General features: G+C 39.9%; 1 protein-coding gene across 3 annotated transcripts; it reads right to left on the bottom strand.

Annotated features, from left to right (window-relative positions):
- Positions 1 to 260: 260 nt before the first annotated feature.
- ANXA11 (annexin A11) lies at positions 261 to 21,421 on the bottom strand. 3 transcript variants are annotated; one of them, XM_082285776.1, is made up of 15 exons: positions 21,338 to 21,421; positions 12,255 to 12,312; positions 11,021 to 11,133; positions 9,533 to 9,880; positions 8,888 to 8,975; positions 8,414 to 8,508; positions 7,852 to 7,965; positions 7,551 to 7,641; positions 7,355 to 7,434; positions 7,122 to 7,178; positions 6,146 to 6,239; positions 5,355 to 5,450; positions 2,721 to 2,779; positions 2,039 to 2,161; positions 261 to 1,000 (listed from the first exon to the last, which is right to left on the bottom strand). In XM_082285776.1, exons 2-15 carry the CDS (start codon positions 12,301 to 12,303, stop codon positions 941 to 943), a joined length of 1,467 nt encoding a protein of 488 aa, XP_082141902.1. In that variant the 5' UTR covers positions 12,304 to 12,312; positions 21,338 to 21,421; the 3' UTR covers positions 261 to 940. The 3 variants fall into 3 exon arrangements, with proteins under 3 accessions (XP_082141902.1, XP_082141900.1, XP_082141901.1); XM_082285774.1 differs by having other exon boundaries at positions 9,527 to 9,880; XM_082285775.1 differs by having other exon boundaries at positions 9,527 to 9,880; positions 21,297 to 21,343.
- Between the last annotated feature and the right edge of the window lie 265 nt (positions 21,422 to 21,686).

Consider the following 21,686-nt stretch of genomic DNA (forward strand, 5'->3'; position numbering starts at 1 on the left):
TCATCCATGCCAGCAGGGAATAAAAATTCAGAGTTCCAAGAGTAAACGAAATTACAACATGCAAAATGAAAATACTGAGCAGTAACTACAGATTACATGTATCATGCACAGACAATTGCTCATCAACAGCACATGACTCCCCAACTCTTACCAATACAACAATTTCTGAATAATCCTGTGGAAGAAAACTTCTGTGGAAAAACTGAGTTACAGAAACTGAGTCACCACTCACATACATCAAAATGAACACCAAAAAGCAGTCTGCAAAGACTTAGCTTTAATTTCATAATCTCTTCTTACATACATACATTTAAGGCACAATCCAAAACCTTTAAACATTAATGACAAGACTCTTTACTACTGTCAACATCACTACTGCCTTGTGACAGTTTGCCTTAGCAAGAATGAAATGTGAAACACATCTTCCTTGAAAAGAATCAAGGAAAGAAAACAGAACTTGACAAAACTTCTTTAAAACAGTCTTAACTAGACACAAAACCTCGAAGCTGCTATCTCCACATATCATGAAGTGGGCTAGCCTGAAACCAACTCTGTATACAATATATATATAAAACTTGCATTAAAATGGCACTCAGTGTTTATACAAAATAACACATACAATTGTGATTTCTGTTTCATAAAACAAACATTATTTCAGCATGATAGAAGCAGAAAAGAAATAATGACCTGTCATTCATGGATTGCTGAGGGTGCTATACAGAATCCTGAGCAGATGGCACATAAGCTTGGTATTTTGGGGGGAGAGGGTTGGCATTTATTACGTACTACTTTTGAACTGAAGATATATGCAATATTATCTTTTTAAATGCAATTGCTTTAGAAGAAACAGGTTATTACATATTTACTTATGGAGAAAAAAAGGTACTTTGCAGCAAGTACATGAAAATAGCAGCTTTTTTAAGAAAAGCTCAGGCTCCATTTAGTCATTTCCACCACACAACTTGAGCAGGATTTTCCGGTAGTCTCCTGAAGTATCACCCTGAAAAGCAACCCAGAAAAAGAAAAGTTGAAGAACAACCACAAGAGATGAAGCCACAGCTGAAGAAATAAGAACTTTCTTTCCAGAGACATTTTTGCCTCTACTTTTACAGAAATAAGCAGCAGAGTTTATATACACCTAACTGTGCACATGCGCACTCCATATTTACTGAAGTCAAGTTTTGACCAGGTTTAGTCCATTGAATAGGCAGGCCTGTTCTGCTTCTGAATGGTAAATGTGAATGCCAGATCAAAAGAGGAACGTGGGGGAGGAAGCGATACAGAGCTTTTCCACCAACATCTCACTGCCTTCTACTCATACACTGATGGTCACAGGACATGCAACTACTGCAGAAGAAACCTTTGCCACATGCAATCCTTCAGAACCTCTACAGGATTCTTTCCAAACACCACCAAATTACAGCCCCTCAGCATCAGCAGAAGGAATAAACAGGGGCTTAACAGGTTTGACACCCTCATTATAAGGTAAATAAAAGTGGCACCACTCACTCTCCTCCTCCTCTTATTACCCTACCATCAGCCAGGCATCCTCTTGACTGTTGCTACAGCTCTATAGCAGTAGGAGGGTGGATCAACTGCTAAAGAATCTGAAGTTTAGTGTATTTACAAAATCTTGTCCTTTCAAGAGAAAGAGGAGGCAATCCTTCAGAAGATTTTTAGAAGCTTTGTATTCTTCCAATACAGAGACGAAGTAGAGCACCACTGTTACTCAACTGGAGGACTGAGTGGTTCCCACAAGATCACATAAGGAGTTTGCAATAGAGGGGTCTCTGAAACTTCTCTAGACCAATTTCCCTTTCCTTCCTTGCCTGTTAGCTTCCTCCCCATCTCTAGCTCATCTAGCCCCCACACAAACCCAAGTGCTGTCAATCCTCTGGCCCTCCACACTCCTGGCAAATGCAGCAACCCAACACAGCCAGCCACACTCAGTGCAGGTAACAGCTGTTCAGCACAAGGATCAGTGTTCTGCCAGCATAAAGGGTGTCATGGCAGGGAAGGTAAGGTCTCCAAGGCTTACAGTGATATCCTGGTAGAGAGATCTGCCATACATCCGCTTGTACTCTGCACGTATGTCCAGCAGGTCAACCTCGCTGCGCGATACCATGATCCGGATCAGAGTCCTGTCCTTTGTTCCTGCTCCCTGGAACAAACAAAACAGCAGGATAATGTATTGAAAAGTGTATGATACAGCACTAGTAAAAAAATAAAATGCCTATTTACTAGCATAACCCCCCTGACTTCAACAAGCTTGAACAGAATTTGGCCTATCATGCTTTAATAAATTAAATTTAGTGGTAGGACACTAATCTCTGCACAAGAACAGCTCAAAAAAAAAAAAAAAAGAGGGGGATTGTCAGAGGTACAGGGGGTCAGGACAGTCTGGTGAATTTAATGGCCTACTTATTCATTTCTGCCAGAATTGCCTACTTTAAAAGTATCAATTTCAGTGAGTTTTAAGTGTATTTGTGTTTCACCAAGTGAAGATGTTTGGTTTATGTACGGTTGTACTCATTCTCCTGTTAAACTGGATCAAATTAGCTGGATTTTTCCAGCCTTTCATAATAATAACTGCATCCTGTTAGTCATCTGCCCACTGAAAAATGTAATCCCTTCAGCTGAACAGTTCCTTCCCAAGAGCTGTACAGGCATTTTAAAAAACCCCCCACTCTAAGTTTATGTAACTTGTCACAGACACCTACCTTCATTGCTTTCTGTAATCTCTCTGCAAAAAAAGCTGGTGTGTTCTTGAGACACTTAACTGCAAAAAGAAACAGTATTACAGAAATCAGGCATTCCTCCTCAGCCAGAACTCAGCAATTTTTTAAGTTTATCCTACATAGTCACATGCTTTAATTTTACATAAACATACACTTGATACAATGCAGCTTCCACTCCTTCCATTAGCCACTGAAATTATTTTTAATCCAAACAGTAGCTGCAATATAGTTAAAGAACCTACACTGCATGGCTCACAGCAAACACCTCTGTCACTAGAAACCATCTAGTGTGAAGCAGCCATAATGAACCTTTGAATTCTAATGACCACACTCTTGTTTATGAAGGGAAAAGAGGGGATGGGGAGTGGGCAGAAGACTTGAAGGAACACACAGGTAGTGGTGCTCCTAGCTTCTTAATTCTAAAGTTTTAGGCCATGCATCTACAAGGTGTGACAAATTCAAATCCTGAGCTAGTACAAATTGAGAAACCACCTATGATAGCAGAGAATCTTAGGTGTTTCTTCTTAAGGCCGAGTCATCACAACCCTTACTTTGAAGTCTTATTTTAGCCACAGAATTCATCAGGACTCCTGAAAAATTTTTAACATGCTCATTTAGTAATGACTGGATGTAATATTTAATTAGCACAGTTCATCAGAAATCTGAAAGAGCAAACTCCAAATCAAATTACTGTCATGTTAATCAGGATAATGAGAGAATCCTCCATCACTGATCAGAATTAATATCTATATATTGATGCAATGTTGTTTACAAGTAAACAATCATGCAAACTGTGGCAAACTACAGAAAAAACAGACCACACTTAACATTTAATAGCACAGTAGGGTATCAAAATCAATCACACAGAACCAAAGGTGTGAACCTAGATACATTTTTCATAGCAACACACATTCTGTATAGGAAGAAGTACTTTTCTGAGTAGGAAAATGTAGATGAGAGAGAGCAGTTCACCACACAACTGTCAATGGTATGTACAGTACTATTCAAAAACAAATGACAAAATGAAATGCATGTTTCTGTATCACTGTATTTAGCTAACACAACACACTAGCATTGTACGATGTTTAAAGATGTTGTAAGTTACCAGTTGTACAATCCAGAAAGCTTTAAAGAAAGCAAAATTAAATATTTTCAATTAGAAAACCCTTTTTCCTGCAAATAAGGTTCACAGAACAAATGATGTTAACATCACTGACTGATACAGATATGTGTATATACATATAAATAAAAAACCCCACAGAATCCATTTAATAAAGGGAGTTATTCAGTGAATATTAATGACAAGCCCTGCTCAAAAGGCTACTGACTTGTTTGCAAGCTATAGTCTCAGTTGTGAATCTGGATCTACATGGAGACCTGTCTAGTCACTACAAAGCTCCATGAAGTCAAGAGGGTTCTAAACTCTGAGCAGTTTCTTTACCAAGGCAATCTTTTTCTACAAACACTGGGAAATATCTCTTTTCCCTAAGCTTGGTTTTCTAACAATACTTTCTGAGGGGACAAAGTTTGAATCCTGGTAAAGGTCTGCAAATGAATCACACAAAATGAGCTAGATCCAGTTTTGGTCATTAAAAGATCAGTACAGTGACAATGTGGCAAAGTAGAAAAAGAACAGTAGTTACGTAGCTCCCATATGCACAAGACAGGCATGAAAAAATGAGGCTTTTAAAACTGATTTTCATTTAGCAAGATTTTGTTACAAACTTCAATGAAAAAAATCTGTTGAACCAAATAACCTCTCCTATCTCATTTCCAAGTGATGCTAAGTTCATTTTTCCTATTTTGGTAGGAGTTTTTTGGGTTTTGTGTATGTGGGTGGTTGAGGGGTTTTTTGGTTACATCACTACCATATTCAAAACCAAACAACATCACTTTTAAAGCAGGAGCTCTAGATACTGCAGTATATTTACAGTAATAAACAGAAAAAGAAATGAAGATGTAAAGACAAAAGACAGGAAAGTGGTTCACAATTACATGTATAATAATGCCCTTTAAATAGAACTACTGCACAGCAACTTGAGGCCTCGACCCAACCTCATGGAAACGAATGACTGCTTCTGAAGTGACTGGAGGTAAGAGTTTTCACTGCTCAGAAGTACTGGGGGCAATTAGAAACAAAGATTTAACAAAATTGTACCCACAGGAAATGTGGAAAAAACAACCCCTTTGCAGTCAAATTTAAGTTGTCTTTCTAGTAAATAAAGTTAGAGGTAACTAATTAGAGGGTTAATGCCTGTATTTTGCTGGATTTCCAAAATTGTCCCAAACATTCCATTCTCACTGACTCAGCGCAGTTGGTACAAGTTCTCTTCACTTCTTAAAACAGTGCCAATTATAGTCAATAATTCTCCCCTCATTTTAACATGTGAAATTTAAATTCTGCAGAAGCCTGAAATAAAAAAACTTTATCTGTCATTTTGAGATTAATTAAGTGCCCCACTTTACTATTCACAAATGACTTCACAGAAAGCGTCAACATAAAAAGCAGAAAACTGGAATTATTACTAATAAGAACATCCTTAGCTGGAGTCACAGATGCCATCTGAAGCAGCTGTAGCAGAGTAGCAGGAATGAACTCGCTAAGGTGGCACATACCTACTGCCAGCATGCCCCTTTCCAGGTCTCCAGACATTTCACGACATATGCTTTTCTCAATGTCCCGGTTACACATCCTCTGGTACTCACTGAAGACTGTTAATGGAAAAGAAAGATTTCAGGAGTCAGCTCAGTAGAAAGAGGTGGCACTAGAACATGCTGGATGGCTTCATTTCAATGGCACTTCTCAGCTGGATACTACAGTGTACTCACACAAGTTTTAACACCTCAAGTACTAATACTGTGTTATCAACCATTTGCATGTTATCATGCTCCTTCTAGCTAGATCTGTCCTTTTCGTTAAAGGGCTAGACCAAGAAAGCGCTGTAAGAGAAAGAGTGGCAACTTTTTTAGGAAAGCTTTGGGTCTCTAAAAAATTAGGAAGAAAATATTCAGGTTCTCATACACACCCCTCTCCTCCACATAAGTACTTCACATCCCAATAGCACATTGTAAAAGTTCTATGTATTTACTGAAACATTTCCACCATGACAGACTGATGTAGCCTTACACTAGCAAGTAAAAGGGGAAGGACTGCAAGTGTCTAACACACACAAGTATGCAAGACTGAAACAATTCTAGTTTTTCAATACTTTAATCAGAGGATCATTTGAACAAGTATGACCTCCACCTGCTCTGATATTTAAGAAAGGTGACTTTTCCTCAGCAGAATTCATCCTGCTTTTCATATCTCATTGGGTTCATTTTACAGATGGAGGAAATTCAGGCACTGAGCAGTGCTGTACATTTCATACACAGAATCAAGTTACTGTTTATGTAGGACATGTTACCTGCTCTAAGGTGGGCCCTGCTTCTTGCACACAGAATGGCATTGAATTTGGATTCATCAGTTCCTAGACGGTTCTCTCCAGCTGCATACAACTCCTGAACACAGAAGGGAATTCACATTTCATTACTCAGAAAACTAGTCAGGCTGAACAACTGCTACAGATTTCCATCCTTACAGCCTCTCCTCCTTCTATACTTATTTCTTAGCCTATGTACTACTGCAAAACAGGAACAAGCAATAAATAGCAATGAGTTCTAACCTTCCTATAGCATGGATTGCTTGCATATGCTTAAGTGCTCAAACACAAGAGCTCCAGATTACTAAAGGAAGGGATATTGTTCAAAAAGTAACTGAAAATTGTTCTTCCTAACAGTCCTTGCACTTAGCTTTTTTCCTACACTTTTAAGTGTTTTCTGGGATGTTCTTGTGTTTTGGCTAAGGCACACTATGTAGAAAGTAAATTACATTACTATTTAAATGACACTAGTATGCTAAAACAATGCAGGTTTTCCCTTTGCTATGTGGTGAAATGGAACATATAGAAAAAGAAATGGGGCAAGCATTACAAAGTCCAAGTGCATTATTTGCTGCAACAATCCAGACTTCCTTAAACAACACGCAAAGGCTAATGCAGATGTTGAATAGATTAAAATTTAATCCACAAACGTATCACCTCAAATCTCTTTGGACAATTTCCTTAATAAGCAGCACAATCCAACACTTGGAAAAGCCAAAGACCTGACAGAATGAGACGTAAAATATCCTGTGGACTGTACTCCCAAGAGCTTCATCTCTGTATTGCACCTACATGGCTCTAATGCTGCCACAGCTTTTCACATCACTTCCATCCACTGAAACATAAGCACTGCATCAGAAGTCACAAGGTGTCCAAAACTAACAGTAAGCAGAATCCACAAAGTCAAATTTCAGTGTATTAAGTTGACTATACTCAGAAATTATGAAGCATTTCTACTGACCTGCACATCTCTTTGGACAACGGACATGTCAACATTTGTACTTTCATCTCTGTTTCCCTGAAAGAATTAGAAGATCCAGAAGTGTTACTGATGAGCTTTGATGGGCTGCTTTTTCTAAAAGTAAAAAAAAAAAAAACCAACAACCAAAACAAACAACAGCAACAGAAAATCCACACCACCCACAAACACACAACACACAACAAACAAATTCTAAAATCCCAGCAGGCAAGTACCTGAGCAAGTGAAATTAAAAGCCTCTGAAAGTGTCCAGACGTGTCACTTTTTATTGCTTCCTCCAGAGTTTTCTTAAATTCTGGAAAAGAAACACAGTCATGAATCATCATACAAACCCGCTCATTTCCTAAATTCATACTATCAGTCAGTGATTAAGTAAGAAAAGAAAGAAAATTTTGATGGAACAAATCAAACCTGCTTTATAGACCCTGTTGAGTTCCTGAATATGCTCATTACTGCGGGAAGCTAAGATTTCAATGAGACAATTTTCATCTGTGCCAACACCCTAAAACACACACAGGAAAAACAGATTTCAGATTATTATTTCTACAACCTAGTATAAAAGAAATATAATCAAATTATATACGAAAAAATTCAGAACATAACCTTGTATACGAAGTCAAGGCAAGTAATCCCAAACTTTTAAACAGCAACCAAATGTTTTATCAGCTCAACCATTTCCTCTATCTTATAAATTTGTATCTTCTACACAGACCTTTATAGCTTCCTTGATTTCATAAGCATCAAACATGACAGGTGTCTTCATCATTGCCAAGACTGTCTTCTCAAAGTTACCTGACAGCTCAGACTTGAGATCCTTGATCAAATCCTAGTGAGAAGCAAAAACAAGGAAAAAATGCATAAAGACCAAACCTGACAAAAGCAAGCACTAAAAACATGCATTTTACTTAGAATTCTTTATGCATAAACACCAGTAATGTATGTTCAAAGTAAAGCTATTCCACTTAACACTAAAACCAGTATAATGGAATGTGTACATTGAGGTCATTAAGGTCCAATTAAATAGACTGCACAGATCAAAGAGTCAAAGTAACCATTTAGCAGAGAAACTGCTTATATGCTTCATCTGCAACACTGCATGAAGAAGTCAAGTGTAGGTAAAAAGTACAACAACTCTCAACTGCCTATAACTTAACAACCACCTTCCCCCTAAAAGCACCTTGCAATCTTTTCTTCCCACCACTAAGTCTTCTGACTTCCACTGAAGGGATGTAGGCTCTTATTTCTTCTTCCTTCTGTTCTCACAAGGTATTTACCTTTCCATAAGCTGTTTTGAAGGACAGGATTATCTGCTGCCGCTGCTTGTTTGAACGACTTCCAAGACAATCGATAATCGCCTGTTCATCGGTTCCTGTACACACACACAGACACCACAGAATGAGCATCACCTCATGTGAGGATTCAGCTTTCTGTCTCTATTTCATCCTGTTCTAACCCCAGCAGAAGGACATGTGTGCCTTGAATTCATCTACAGTATCTATTCTTGCGTACAACCACAGAACTTTGAGCTCTACTCCCAAGCACAAACACAGTAAGAATAAAAAGAAAACCTAAACCAAACTCATGATGTTGTTTATGCCTACATGAACTCCCAGTAATACTTCTGATAACCAAGGACAATCGCATGTGAATTATCCCACTCAGTACACACATAGCAATAGGAAAAGATCCATGCTGAATTGAGACACAATTCTACTTTTAACTGAAATGTAAATCCTCAGACTGCTCACCTAATCCCTTCATGGCTTTCCTTAAGACTTCGGCATCCTTCAGAGGGTCAAAACCTGGTGCATCAGTGATTGTACCTCGGTTTCCATGCTAAAATGAGATCAATAGTGTTAAATAGCATTAGTGTTAACAGCACATTAGTGTTAAACAGTAAAATACTGTGGTTTACTCTTAGGAAAGATGATCACTGTTACCAGTTTTCTTTTTGTTAGAAAAATAAGAGAGAAAACTCAAACCAACCCTGCCTTAAGCAATTTGTTAATTTCTAGACACAAATTACAAGAAAATGCAAGATCAAGAAGGTTTGCTGACATTAAATCTGCTTTCCAATTAATTAAGGTTCAATGATACTGTATATACAACTGGCAATACTTGCTAAAGTTAGGAAAGGCAAGATTCATCAATCTGAATTCATGTCGAATCTTTTTTCTTGGATACCATGATAAAACGTAAATTGTTTCAAGACATAATGAGCCTATACTGGTTGCATTTGAAAACGTTCCATCTCTCTCCTTCACTCAAACTTCTTTTTATAACTTTCTTTTCAATTTTATGATTGGTTTACACCTATACACACAAAGAAAACGTAGAGGAACGTATATACAGTCACATCTCAAAAGAAAAGCAGTGAATGCTCTTACTCTTACAGGAGTGACTGCAGGCCCTGTAGTTCCTGAGTAAGAGGGCATAGATGGGTTCACAGCTGGACCTGGTGGAAAATTTGGCATGGGCTGCTGCCCTGGGTGAGTTGCTGGAGGTCCTGGATGGTTCATAGGCTGCTGGCCTGGCACAGGGCCGCCCATGTATGCTGGGTAAGGCGACATTCCAGATGGTGGATTTCCTCCAGGTGGAGCATACCCTCCGTACGAGGGCTGTTGTCCTGGCGGAGGTTGCCCAAAGCCACCTGGAGGAACTGGTGGAAAACCCCCAGGTGTGGAAGGATACATGCCTTGTGGTATATTTGTCCCTCCAAAGGTCCCTGCCAGGTTGGATGCCTGCAATGACAACAATAAAGCAAGAGACAGGAAGGGGTACAAACAGCTGAGTTTCAGTAACATGTTTAATACAATACAACCTCCCTCCCCACCAACACAGATAGATAGCACTTTATCTGCAAAAGATAGCAAGCAGGATGGAAAAATATGCCTAAAACTTTACAGCAAATAATCCCTTCTTTGTCCATGGCTGCCTTGTGTGAACACAAGGGTGCACCTGGGTGCAAAGACTTTACTCTTAAGCAACCTTTGGCTTTTATGATGTGTTAGGAGTTTACAACTACATTTGGAAAGACCTCTGCAGAAACTGCAGTGAAGATACTTCACATCAAAATCTTACCACTGAAACTCTCTTCTAGAGAGAAGCCAGAAGAGACATTTGATGATTGCAGCATTATCAAAAACTAGTTGCTGTGGATATTGCTATGTGCACCCTAGATAGTTTGTTGCTCAATTTGCCTGCTGGCTGCCAAATCACTTCATTTAATCACTGCCTCAGAAAGACATCTAGAATGCAAATATCTTCCTACAAACTGTATTCGTTATGCAGCATAACAGATTTCTGAAGACTAAAGTTGTCAGAAGTGTCACTTGCTTCTGCTCTATGAAAAAAAATCACATTGGAAATGTCTACATTTTCTTCAGTCAATGTAAAAGGTTTTTACTTCCATCTGTTAAACATCAGTGTTTGTAAGAGACTGTTGATCCCATATTCTTTTCAAGGACGAATCACTGATACCTCTAATTATACAGCCATTTTCCTTACTCTGATTGGTCAAAATCCAGGTAATAGACAAAATCCAGACTGTGTTTGCCCATGTGACTATATTAAGAGTGGATACGGTGTGTAAGTAGTTCCCTATTCCTCTACACAGCAAATGCCAAGTTCTATTAGTTTTATGTCCACGACTTTTGAAGTTAGACTGTTAACAACATTTAACTCGTGCTCTGTTTTCCTAAAATAAGAAGTATCTTGCAGCAACCATTTTCTTCAATAGGCAATATTGAATGCTCAACACCTAAACAGATTAGACATAAAGGCACAGAATTCAAGTGATGACCTCTTGGTGACAATGCCAGAAACACAATTTTGTACTTGAGGACACCAACGTGAAACACATTAAATGAAAACAAACTCACCATTCCAGCCATGTGGTTGGGATTGAACTGGTTGGCATAGCCAGCCACATTTTCCAGACCAATTGGAGGTGGATTTGAAGGTGGATAGGCAGCTCCACCCCAAGGATTGCTACCTGAAATCAAACACAGATGCACTGAAATGAGAAACTATGCTTTTTTAGTTCTTACTGCTTAAATTTCTAATGTAATATATTTTCAACACTACCAGGAAAATCAACTGAAGAGGTGCAGGGTAGCAGTGCAACTACTGAGAAATCTCACGGGATATTTCTAACCATGTTAGTTACCACTGAATCTGTAAGTTCTCACTTAAAACAATTCTAAACCTGTTTGAAGGTTAGCACTCAAGACTGTTAACACCATACCTTGACTTGAGAGCACGTAAAGTACAAAGTTGTCTGGGTATTCCAGTAGGAAGATATTATTAATTCCACTTACTCTGCCAATCTGAGAGATGTCCATAGAGCACAACAGTACATTCACAGACACCCAAGTCATAAAACTTGTCTGCACACAGCAGTATGGTCTAACTTAACCCAGAATACTTTGCTGAGAAACAGGCTTCATCCTCCTAGCTAGCTGGGCTTCTTACTGTACACCTTCCTGAGTTAGCTTACCCAATTCCACAGTTCACCATACCCACATGACTCCAGTCCTTTCTTTCTACCTTTCAACAGTACTAACAACTGAAATTCTGCTTGATAACCAAGCAGTGGCTGAGGATGCCATCAGCTTTGTATTATTATAATTGCTACCTTTTTTAACAGCTCTCTCCCTTCTGTATGCAAGCACCTACCTAAGAATAGTGAATTAAGGATAATTTCCTATTTCTTTAGGGAATACAGTTTTAAGCTGTATGAGTGATTTTTTCCCATGCTCATTTGTCTCACCACTCACCTTTAAGACTCAGTATCGACCAGACACTGATCCTTGTCATTTATTGGATTTTGTCAATATTAAGACCATCTTAATTTGGTCAAATTAAGACCATCTCCTAATGCTCTGTGCTTTGAGATGAATGAAACTGGATCTTACTATATGAGCACACGGCAGAGCACACATATTAGACAAATCAGAATCCCCAGCCCAGATAAAACAGGACTTAACAAGAGAGTACAGAAAGCTTTGGTGGGTCAGGGAAACACCCTGCAGTCTTGTTCTTCATCCATGCCACCTCCCCACTCCAGATAAATACACCACTGTATTTAATGTTTACTTCATCTGAACAACTTACCTGGGGCTGGTGGATATCCACCCGCTGGGGGATAGCCCGGGTAACTCATTGCAAGGATCTGAAAAGTGTGTGTGATACAGTTATTTTCTGTAATACTTCACTCATTACACCACATAACACTAAGAGGCAACATGTATGAAGTAGTCAGTTACCAAAATTTAGACATAACCTGCACACTTTGCCCCAGCTCTTCCCTTAGAAACCTCTTCCCATTTCCTTTTGCTGGACGAATAAATATGTTCAGATGACTGACTCTGCTACTGCTTAGCTCTCACACTATTTTTCTTATTTGTTCCAGTTGCTACTTACTGCTTACTTTGTCTATTATGTTGTTAGGGATGTATGACTTGAACATGCTTCCTTTATTGCACTATTAAAATCTCCAGAAGTTTCCAGCCTATACAGAACTGCCTTATCAATCAAGAGTAGAAAATCATCTGACAAAGAAGCTATGTCTTCAAGCGAGTAACCACAAGAAGTTGTTAGAAGGCACCGAAATGCAAACGTCTGCAGAAGTGCAAGGTCAGAGTCAGAAGCAGAAGGGATATATGCTTACGGCATTGCCATAAAATATGAAGGGGTTTACTGGTAGGATAAGATCACTAGAACAAATTGGATCTCTCAAAATGGATAGTGCCTCTGTCAGCACAGAAGTGCACAAAGTCATTAGCTGTCCAAAGCAAAAGCAGAGGTCAAAACAGAAGAACAGCTAAATGAAGGACAAAATGAAAACAGGCTTACAGAATATAAAGGCCTTATTTTAAACAGAACAACTACCAGGAAGAATGGTAAAAGTAACTATGAAGAAAATATCCATAATGAGTGTTCACTTTTTGAAGGCTATTTTTAATGACAAGTCCCAGTCTATTTTTAGAACTGTTGTGTAAATTACTCCTTTCTTTTTCCCCCCCGCCCCTCTTTCCCCTACAGCACCACCTTTTGCATCTGGCATGTATTGCTGTGTTTTGGGTTTCAGCTGTGGAATTTTGGTTTGGATTTGGTTTGAGTTGGCGGGGGTGCTGTTCTTGTGATATTGTTTTCATTTTGCATGATCACATTAACTTCCCTTTCTGGTTTGCATGGCTCTATTTAACAGCAACAGTGAAATGGAGAAACACCTTTTTTGTGGTTTTGGATCTTTTTTAGAAGGAAATACAATTAGGAAATCTTCAATTTACTTAAAAACTGTTTGGACTTCATGTTGCACATACTCATTTAAATTTAAAGAGAGAGAAATGAACTAACACAAACTGCAATGAACAGAGCACACCAAAAGTTATAACCCTACCTTACTTCTGCTCCAGTATGTAGTGTCTAACAGAATCAATAAAAAAGTGAATGCAGCTTCTCAGCATCAGAAAAACAATCACTGCTGTTACCCATGCAAAGACTGACCCCAAATCCACGAGGGAAACACAAAAAGCAAAACACTTATCCCCTCTCTGCTGCTGGAAAAACGAGCAGGCAGCTTCCTCCCTGCTGGCGCTTGGCCACACAATTGCCAGAGGGAGCCGCCGGGCTCCAGGCCCACGCCGGGACACACAGCCCCTGCCCACGCTGCCAGCTCCGGGCAGGTACGAGAGCATGGAAGTGCAGAGAGGCCAGCAAACAAAAAAATAACTTTAAAAAAACTCAACAGAAGGCAGCCTGGCACACTTCAGAGCCTCTCTAATTTAGAAACGGGCTTTACATAATAAAGAATGGAAAAATAAAAAAGAACTATTGTTACCATGTCACTCAAAAACCAAGAAAAGAACCCCCACAATCTAGAGTCTCAGCATGCATAATGTCAATGTGTACATTTTTACATACAAATTATTACAACACTGAAATTAGTATTATTTCTTCAGGTACAACTATAATTATATTTTTATTTATTTTTTAGCTTCACATGTAAATACAATAAAGACAGAGTACTCAAAAAATTATAAGATGCCTTTTCAATAAAACTTTAGGCTTTCTGCCTTATACTTGTACCTTTTTTTTTTTTTTTTGTCGTAGAAGGTGAGAAACAATGGGGTATGTCTTGTTTTTCTTAGCAAGGTTGTTTTCTTGCTTTTAATCCCATATAGAACATTCATTTCAAATTAGAAAAAACCCCAAGATTAGAAGAGCGTTTTGGCAATGAAAGCTGAGGTTGAGAAAAAACAGCTAACTTCAGCAATCTTAAAAAAATGTTATTTTCTTTATAAAAATGTTCCACTTGCTTCTTTTGAACACTGTATTTATCCAGGGCTTTTCCAAGGGGAAATTTTCCCAGACTGGTTTGATTCCAGGCAAACTAGATCTGCAAACACACCAACTTCTCCAGTTCAGAAACTTCCCTGATCACTATCTTTTCTGTAGCTCGTTTGAGCCTCTGTTGGCAAGTTCTCTAACTTCAAAAATATTAACAGAAAAAGTTAACTTTCCCAACCATTCCCTCAGCCCCGTCTGCATTTCATCTTCTAATTTTATCTTCCACACTTTCTCCTGCTACATCCACAATATTTTACTAAAATTGTTCCTGATGAGCAGCACTTGCCTGCTGACAACAAACAGGTGACACAGGTGAGGGAACAGAAGATATGGAAACCCACCCTGCTATTCAAATATTGCATGGGAGGACACAGGAACAGCAAAGTCTCTGTTTGCTCAGTCATAAAAAATGTCAAACATAAGATGAGGGAAAAATCCAAACAACCAAACCACACACGGAAAGAGGGAGTGCCTTGAATAAAATACAGACCAAATACTTTCAAGGTCCTCTCCCCATTCCCAGTGTTCAGTCCTAGAGGTCCACCTCAGAACTCTAAATAAAGACCTTAGGTTTTACTCCCACAGTGAACATCACTCGTGCTTCACACTGCACACTATGAACCATTCAGGCTCTTGAGCATTTTCCTGCTGCTTGGCAAAGCTAAGAGGGAACAGACCTGCTCATAAAAGATTGAATCTGTGATAGACTTTCAACAGGAATCTTGAAAATACGCTTCTGGAAGATACAGCACGAAAGAACAGGACTACAACTCGAGAATTTTATAACAAAAGTTCAAATTACATAATGATAGCAGAAATAAACAAGAAAACTCCAAGGCTGCCAGAAAACTTCTGTTTCAAGGTGCAGTAGCAATTAAGCTCAGTCACTGCATTCACACCCATTTCTGGAATTTATTTAGTGGCTGCTCTTCAGGCTCCAGCTATGCCATGGTATAATAATTTGAGGACAAAAAAGGATGAAACACTATACCCTTTATTTGTTCAAAATAATTTGTTTAACTATGCCCATTTCACAGGGAACACTGAGTAAAGTTAAACCCTTGACTTGACTCCTCGACAAGGTTAATTACCAGGATATAGTAGACAAAGCAGCCTGAAGCTATAAATTACAGTACCTGCTCTGAGACTGATCCCTGATTGTGAAACCAGCAGAACAGAATTTATCACCTTACAATATGCTGTCGTTTTTCATCAGATATGAGCTGAGGCATCCACCACTGTGTTTTTCCAAGACAAGGACAAACCACAGTCAACATTGAGCTAGCTAACTGCTATTTTACCAGCCTGAGCAAGATTTATCTTTGACTCACGCACTGCAGCATACAGGTTGCTCTCTCCTGTACCAGTCGTAATATTTTTCATCCTGACAGATTAAAAGTCCTGCAATTTTGGTTTTTCATTAAGTCTTCTGCGTATGTGACTCCTGTCTAGCCTGCCTCTCACTATGAATAAAACTAATTTAGTAGAATGGGTTCCTCTTCCAACAGGGCTGAGTTCACGCTACCCACAACTCAGGAAACCTCTTTTACACAGATCTTATTGCTCATTGTTCACCCTTACAAACCTTTACTGGACTTCATCCAACAATGTGTATTTAAAGACTAACACGTCATCCATTTCCTACAAAAAAAAGTTTCCTTAACAAAAAACCCAAACTAACTCCCAGCTGTCAATAGATGGTGGAACAGAAACAAACTCAAATAGGAGTTTTTTAAAAAACTATCCATTTGAATGCTTGCTAGTATTACAACTCAGGAGCTCTGTCAGTTTTGATGATCCTTCTAATTCAATATCATAATCTTTTTTATTACAGAAAATAATCTAGCACTTTTTGACCTGCTGGGGCAAGGGGCGGGGGGGGGGGGGGGGGGGTGAGAGGGCGAAGAGCAAGAAAGGTAGCACTTGCAAGCTTTAGTCAAAATAAAATAGAACTAAAGAGAGATACTATGTCCAACAAAGAAAACCTGAATTGGAGGACACACCCAAATAAGCCACAACCAAGCTGTAAAAATATTACTAAGAACATTCATGGAACTTTTCCAGTGACAGAAGCCCTACGTATATACTCAGGGCAACAAGATCCAAAGAACTTAGCTGAGCTGAATAGGCTTTCAAGATCTATGTGCAGCAAAAAAGCCTGAGTTAATTCCAAGAGGTCAGTTTTAGTTTGGATCCCCACTCTGCCCTGATCCAAGTGCTTCCTTTTGTAGCACACTCCTTCAATATCCTCTTTCAAATATATAAAATACATAGTCAAAACATTTATGACAATACAGATGGACACCTCCCAAACAACAAAACAAGCAAGAAAAAAACCAAATCAAGTTTGAGATGTTTGAAGAAGTAATGGAATGGATTTGTTCTATTTCAAACTCATAACTTGTTACAGAAAATCATTTGTTGCAAAACAAATAATACTATAAATAGTCTGAACTATGTTCTTAACTGACTAATGCCCCAGGGATTTATACTCCTCTATTTTAAGTTCCACCATGAAAGAATAAATTTTACATCATTAGTGCAAGTCAAACTAGGAAAATACCAATTACTCCATGAACTAAAGCAATAGTGTAATAATAATATTCAGTACACTCAGATAGTTACTAAAAAAAAAAAAACTCTGAGTGTTTATTTCACACCAGCAGTTTTTAATTGGTTGCTGTGCCCGAGCCTGAAGCGCAGAGCCAGGGAGTGGCCCCACTGCAAAGGCAGAAGCAACAGGAACAAAAGCACGACAAAAAGTTTCCATCAGGTCTGCAGCTGTTTGGGCTGCAGAGGAAGCCAAATGACACCAAGCTGTTCGAGTGACAGCTCCCAAAGTCAAGCACACGGGCAGGAGCCACATGGGACCTTAGCTAAACTCCTTTGGGACATACCCCACACTGCAACAAAACAGCCTTGGGACTCCCCAGACGAACAAGAGGTGCAAATACATCAACTTTTTCTTAAAGGTGATGGCTTTCATATTTTCTGGACAGGGAAGGCTTACACATTCAGCTGTCCAGCAACACTGGGATGATTACTACCCCTCAGTGAGCAAATGGACACGCCTTCAATTCATTCATTCCAGGCTATAAAGAATAAGTGACTTTCAGATGATTAACTCTTTCCAGGAACAGAATTATTAAAGGACCAATTTAGAGTAGTCTAATAGAAAAACAGGTATTTCAAAACAACCATAAACAAGGAATGGGAAAAGAAAGCAAGACTAGAGCCTTCAAATCTAGTCTGCACTTGAGATCAGCAAGCTTTAGTCCTTAAAGCTCACTACTGAAAAGTAAGTATTTTTCCCCCTAAATCCTAACATTTGTAAGATACATTTATTCTCCTATGAATAATAGAAACCCAAGTATTTTTAAAACACTGCCAAGCATAGCCAATAACCAGTTATTTGGACTATAGATAAGTACACTGTTTACAGAAGGAGTACTAATTCCCAAGCTTAAAGTTATCTTTAGCAATAATAAAAGGGATATTCACCCTGTCTACTTCAGGCAACTTAAGCACCTAATTTAGGGCAACTCGCTAGGCCCAAGTTCAAAATCAGACATGCTTTTATACCCAAACCAGAGGTCTTTGGGATGCAGGAATTAATTATAGTGAGTATCACTTAACATACATGTTGACTATACGGCTATAGTAAAGTTTAGCACCAGCAAGAGACCTCAGAAGCATTAGAACTCATCTGAATCTTTAATATAGGACTGCTGTATTTGACAGTTTTTAAGCCTGCCAGAAGTTCAGATCTAAAAGCCCAAACTGAAAGCCCACTTCTCCTACTGGTGAACACTTCCTCAGTTCCCTCAAAAAAACCCTCACCACCCAGCAAAAGAAAAAAAAAAAAACACACCAAAATAAAACCACCAAAACAAAAATTCCAAAAAACTTTTAACCCTCCCTTACCGAGTAAGACAGTATATTCTCTCTCAGACAACACATAAGGAAAAAAAGGGGACAACATCAGGGAATAACTCGTTTCCCTTTCTTTGGAGATCTTAGACAAGAACATTGCTATCGATCAGACAGCACAGTGACATTCTGCACTGTAAGAGAACAGCCAGGTACTGGGCCTGTGCCGGGTTGTGTTTGTTTTATTCAGTTGCCACAATCTAACAACTGGCACTGGTCCACACTCAGCATCTGTGACAGCTGAATAGTATGGATACAATTTCACACACACAAACAAAAAACTAGATGCCAAGCACAGGTAGGATTGGCTGCCTGGTCATCACAAGCACATGACAGAACTGTCTCTTAGAAGGACACCACTGAGTCCCAACTCTGACCATAACTGATTCCAGTTTTACCCCATCCAGGACCTAACCTCTTACCAAGATTTTCTAGTGAGCACTGACAAAACCTGGAACAAACACAGAGCAACAATAGAAGCAATACACAGTAAATACCAATTGTTGTCCTTTGGTTTGCTTATCTACTTTTTACATTCTTCCCAGCTTGGGGAACAGCCTGAAGGAAATTCAGCATTTGCATCAAACACACCTGCTTTCAAATAAACTGGCAAAAGCAAAGGGACAACCTTAACATCAGTACATGACAACTCAAGTTTCAAATAGATCTAAGTGCCCTCACTGAGGGGTAAAACATGCAGCCTTTACCTTTCCTTTTTTTAAAAAAGTCTTTTGCTACCTTCAAGATAAACTCAAAATGAAATGCACTACATAAAGCTGACAAGTCTCTGTCCTTATTTCCAATAGTTTACATAATACACTTTTAAAATATATGCAATAAGAAACATGGTTCAAGGAAGTAAACATAAATGTATGAAATAAACAAAAGAAATGCCATTACTGCCATTACTCAGTTGTATATTTAATGTAACGGAAGCCTCCAACCACAATTTGAAGCCAATAGAGAAGTTTATATGAATTACTACAGGAAGCCTTGGCTAAAAATAAGTGAAAATTTCAATTTGTTCAAAAGCCCTGCTAATTCTGTAGTCACAATTAAACCATCTGGTGTTTTCAATTATATCTCTGCTTTAACTACAGCATCTTTTCTTTTTCTCCCTACGTCGCTATCACAGAACTAGAATTAGGTCAGCTCTACGATGGCTCTGATTAATGCAGTGTTATTGAAGAGACCCTCTGGAAGCTCCATTTTCCAAAACTTGCTAGAGATCTAGGAAACAGCATCACCTATAACCTCCAAATCAGACAGACTACTTAGCTGAGCTTTTTATAGTAGATCAGGTTATGTATTTTAAGTTGTTATCTAACATTATGCCTTTACAATTTTCACTATATAAATACCCCCATGAAATATCTCCATCCCACTGCTGGTTTTCTTATATCTGTTGTGACATCTTTTGTGACTTTTGACATTTCACGGAGTTTTCAGTCTAACAACTCAAAACTTCTGGGAACTACAAATAATAAGCTAAAGAAGTGACAAAGCATATGAATGAATGTGATGGCTACTCCAGAAATTTTAAGTACAGACAGACATTTTGGCCTCTGACCTTATACTAAGGTCAGGCAAGACAAAGGAACATAAATATCATAAATATTGTTGACATAAAATCATTGGCACTCAGTAGAAATGCAGTGGGTACAGGGCCACAGGCAAACATGTAAGCAATGCTTAGTGCAAGTTATCTGCTGCATCAGTGGGAGGAGAGTGGTCCACATGACTCTTAGAGCAACTCAAAAACCAGGAAATTACAGAAATAGCCAAGTTGTTGGGAAAGCATTTATACACTCAAGCTTTACAGCAGCCATACACTCCACACTGGTTTTGTATTGTTTCTGACGTTACCATGGACGTTCCAGTAAAGCACTGACTCACTCCACAGAAAATAACTGCGTGCTGGGGGAGGTTTCAGGGAAGGAACCTCCCAGCTCCTACAGCAGCTGGGCTTTCAGGCGCATAACTCTCATAATCAGCTCCTTCATCAAAACACACTGCACCAGCACTTTTCTTCTCTCTCGGCAGTCTGTTTTCTCTCCACACCTTCACCTCCACACTTTCTGCCCCAGTGCATCTGTCCCCGTTCTAGGCTGAGCTGCCTTCCTTTGCTTCTGCCACTCCCTTCAGAATGTTATCTCCGGACTATTCCTCCTTAACAGGAAGAAGCTTCCAGGAACTAATATAAATATATTAAAAAGAAAAATATATTCCACAAAAGTACTCCCTTACTGCCCAGAAACAAGATGGGGGCAGGAAGGAACTGCTTTTCTGAATAGGGAAACGTTTGTTCTGTTTTCTGTCACACATATAGCTACAGCATAGCAAGAGTTTCATGAGTTCTGGTATTAAGACAACTAAAGTGACTTGAAGACACTTAAAGACACTTAAGTGTCTTAAAATCTAAAGACATTTGAAGTAGATATGGTATAAGAAAAAGTAAAGTATACTACCAGCAGTTTAGAGAAAGGAGCCTTCGGGCGGGGGAAAAAAAAAAGCACTGCGTAATGGCCAGCCTACCATTTTAGGCTGCTTTCTCCTGATAACTGTACACATCAAAATTATAAACTCAATATAAACTACGGGCACAGGCAAAGGACCGAACTGCAACTACAACAGCAAAACATGCCCTCTCCCCTAAAACCACATTTCCCCAGGAAACAGGCGATTCTTCCTCCCAAGCGCGGAGCTGCCGCAGGCCCCGACCTCCCCTCCGCCAGCCCTTGAGCCGCTGCCTGTCACCCCGCGGGCGCCCCGGCTCCTGCCGCCCCAGGGTCCCCGTCCCCGCGGGGCCACGGGCCCGGCCCACAGCCCCGCGGGACCGCCCGGCCCGGCCCCTCCGCAGCGGGTGGCCCTGACCTCTCGTCCCCGGCCCGTCCCGCCGCTGGGGTTGCGCCTACCACGGGTCCTGTGGAGCCGCTGCGGCCGCCGCCTGTTCCAGGTGCTCGCCGGCGCTGCGGGGCGGTGCCGGGGAGCGGCAGGAGGAGGAGCCGCTGCTGTCCCGGCTCACTCCGCCCGCCCTGCCGCGGCCTCAGTGCGAGGGAGGGCCGGGGCCAAGCGGTGCAAAACCTGCCGGGGGCGGCGGGCCCGGGGTGGGGCCGGCCGGCGGAGCGCGGTGAGCCCCGGGCACGGCCGGCAGCGGGTGGAAACCGCACAACAGGCTTGGCCAAGAGGCGGCTTCAGCGAGAGGCCTATTTTATAAAAAACAATACACACGGGGAAAAAGGTAACTCCATCCGTCACGGGGGC

The sequence above is a fragment of the Coloeus monedula genome (assembly GCF_965178545.1).
Source record: "Coloeus monedula genome assembly, chromosome: 8".
Lineage (NCBI taxonomy): Eukaryota > Metazoa > Chordata > Aves > Passeriformes > Corvidae > Coloeus > Coloeus monedula.

Bases quoted from the DNA above. Each gene is read 5' to 3' on its own strand.
- ANXA11 (XM_082285774.1), bottom strand. From the start codon at position 12,303: ATGAGTTACCCGGGCTATCCCCCAGCGGGTGGATATCCACCAGCCCCA. The intron at 8,976-9,526 runs GTAAGAGCATTC...ATCTCATTTTAG, and splicing joins CTGCAGTCACTCCTGTAAGA to CATGGAAACCGAGGTACAAT. The intron at 6,240-7,121 runs GTCAGTAGAAAT...TTCTGTGTTCAG, and splicing joins TTGTCCAAAGAGATGTGCAG to GAGTTGTATGCAGCTGGAGA.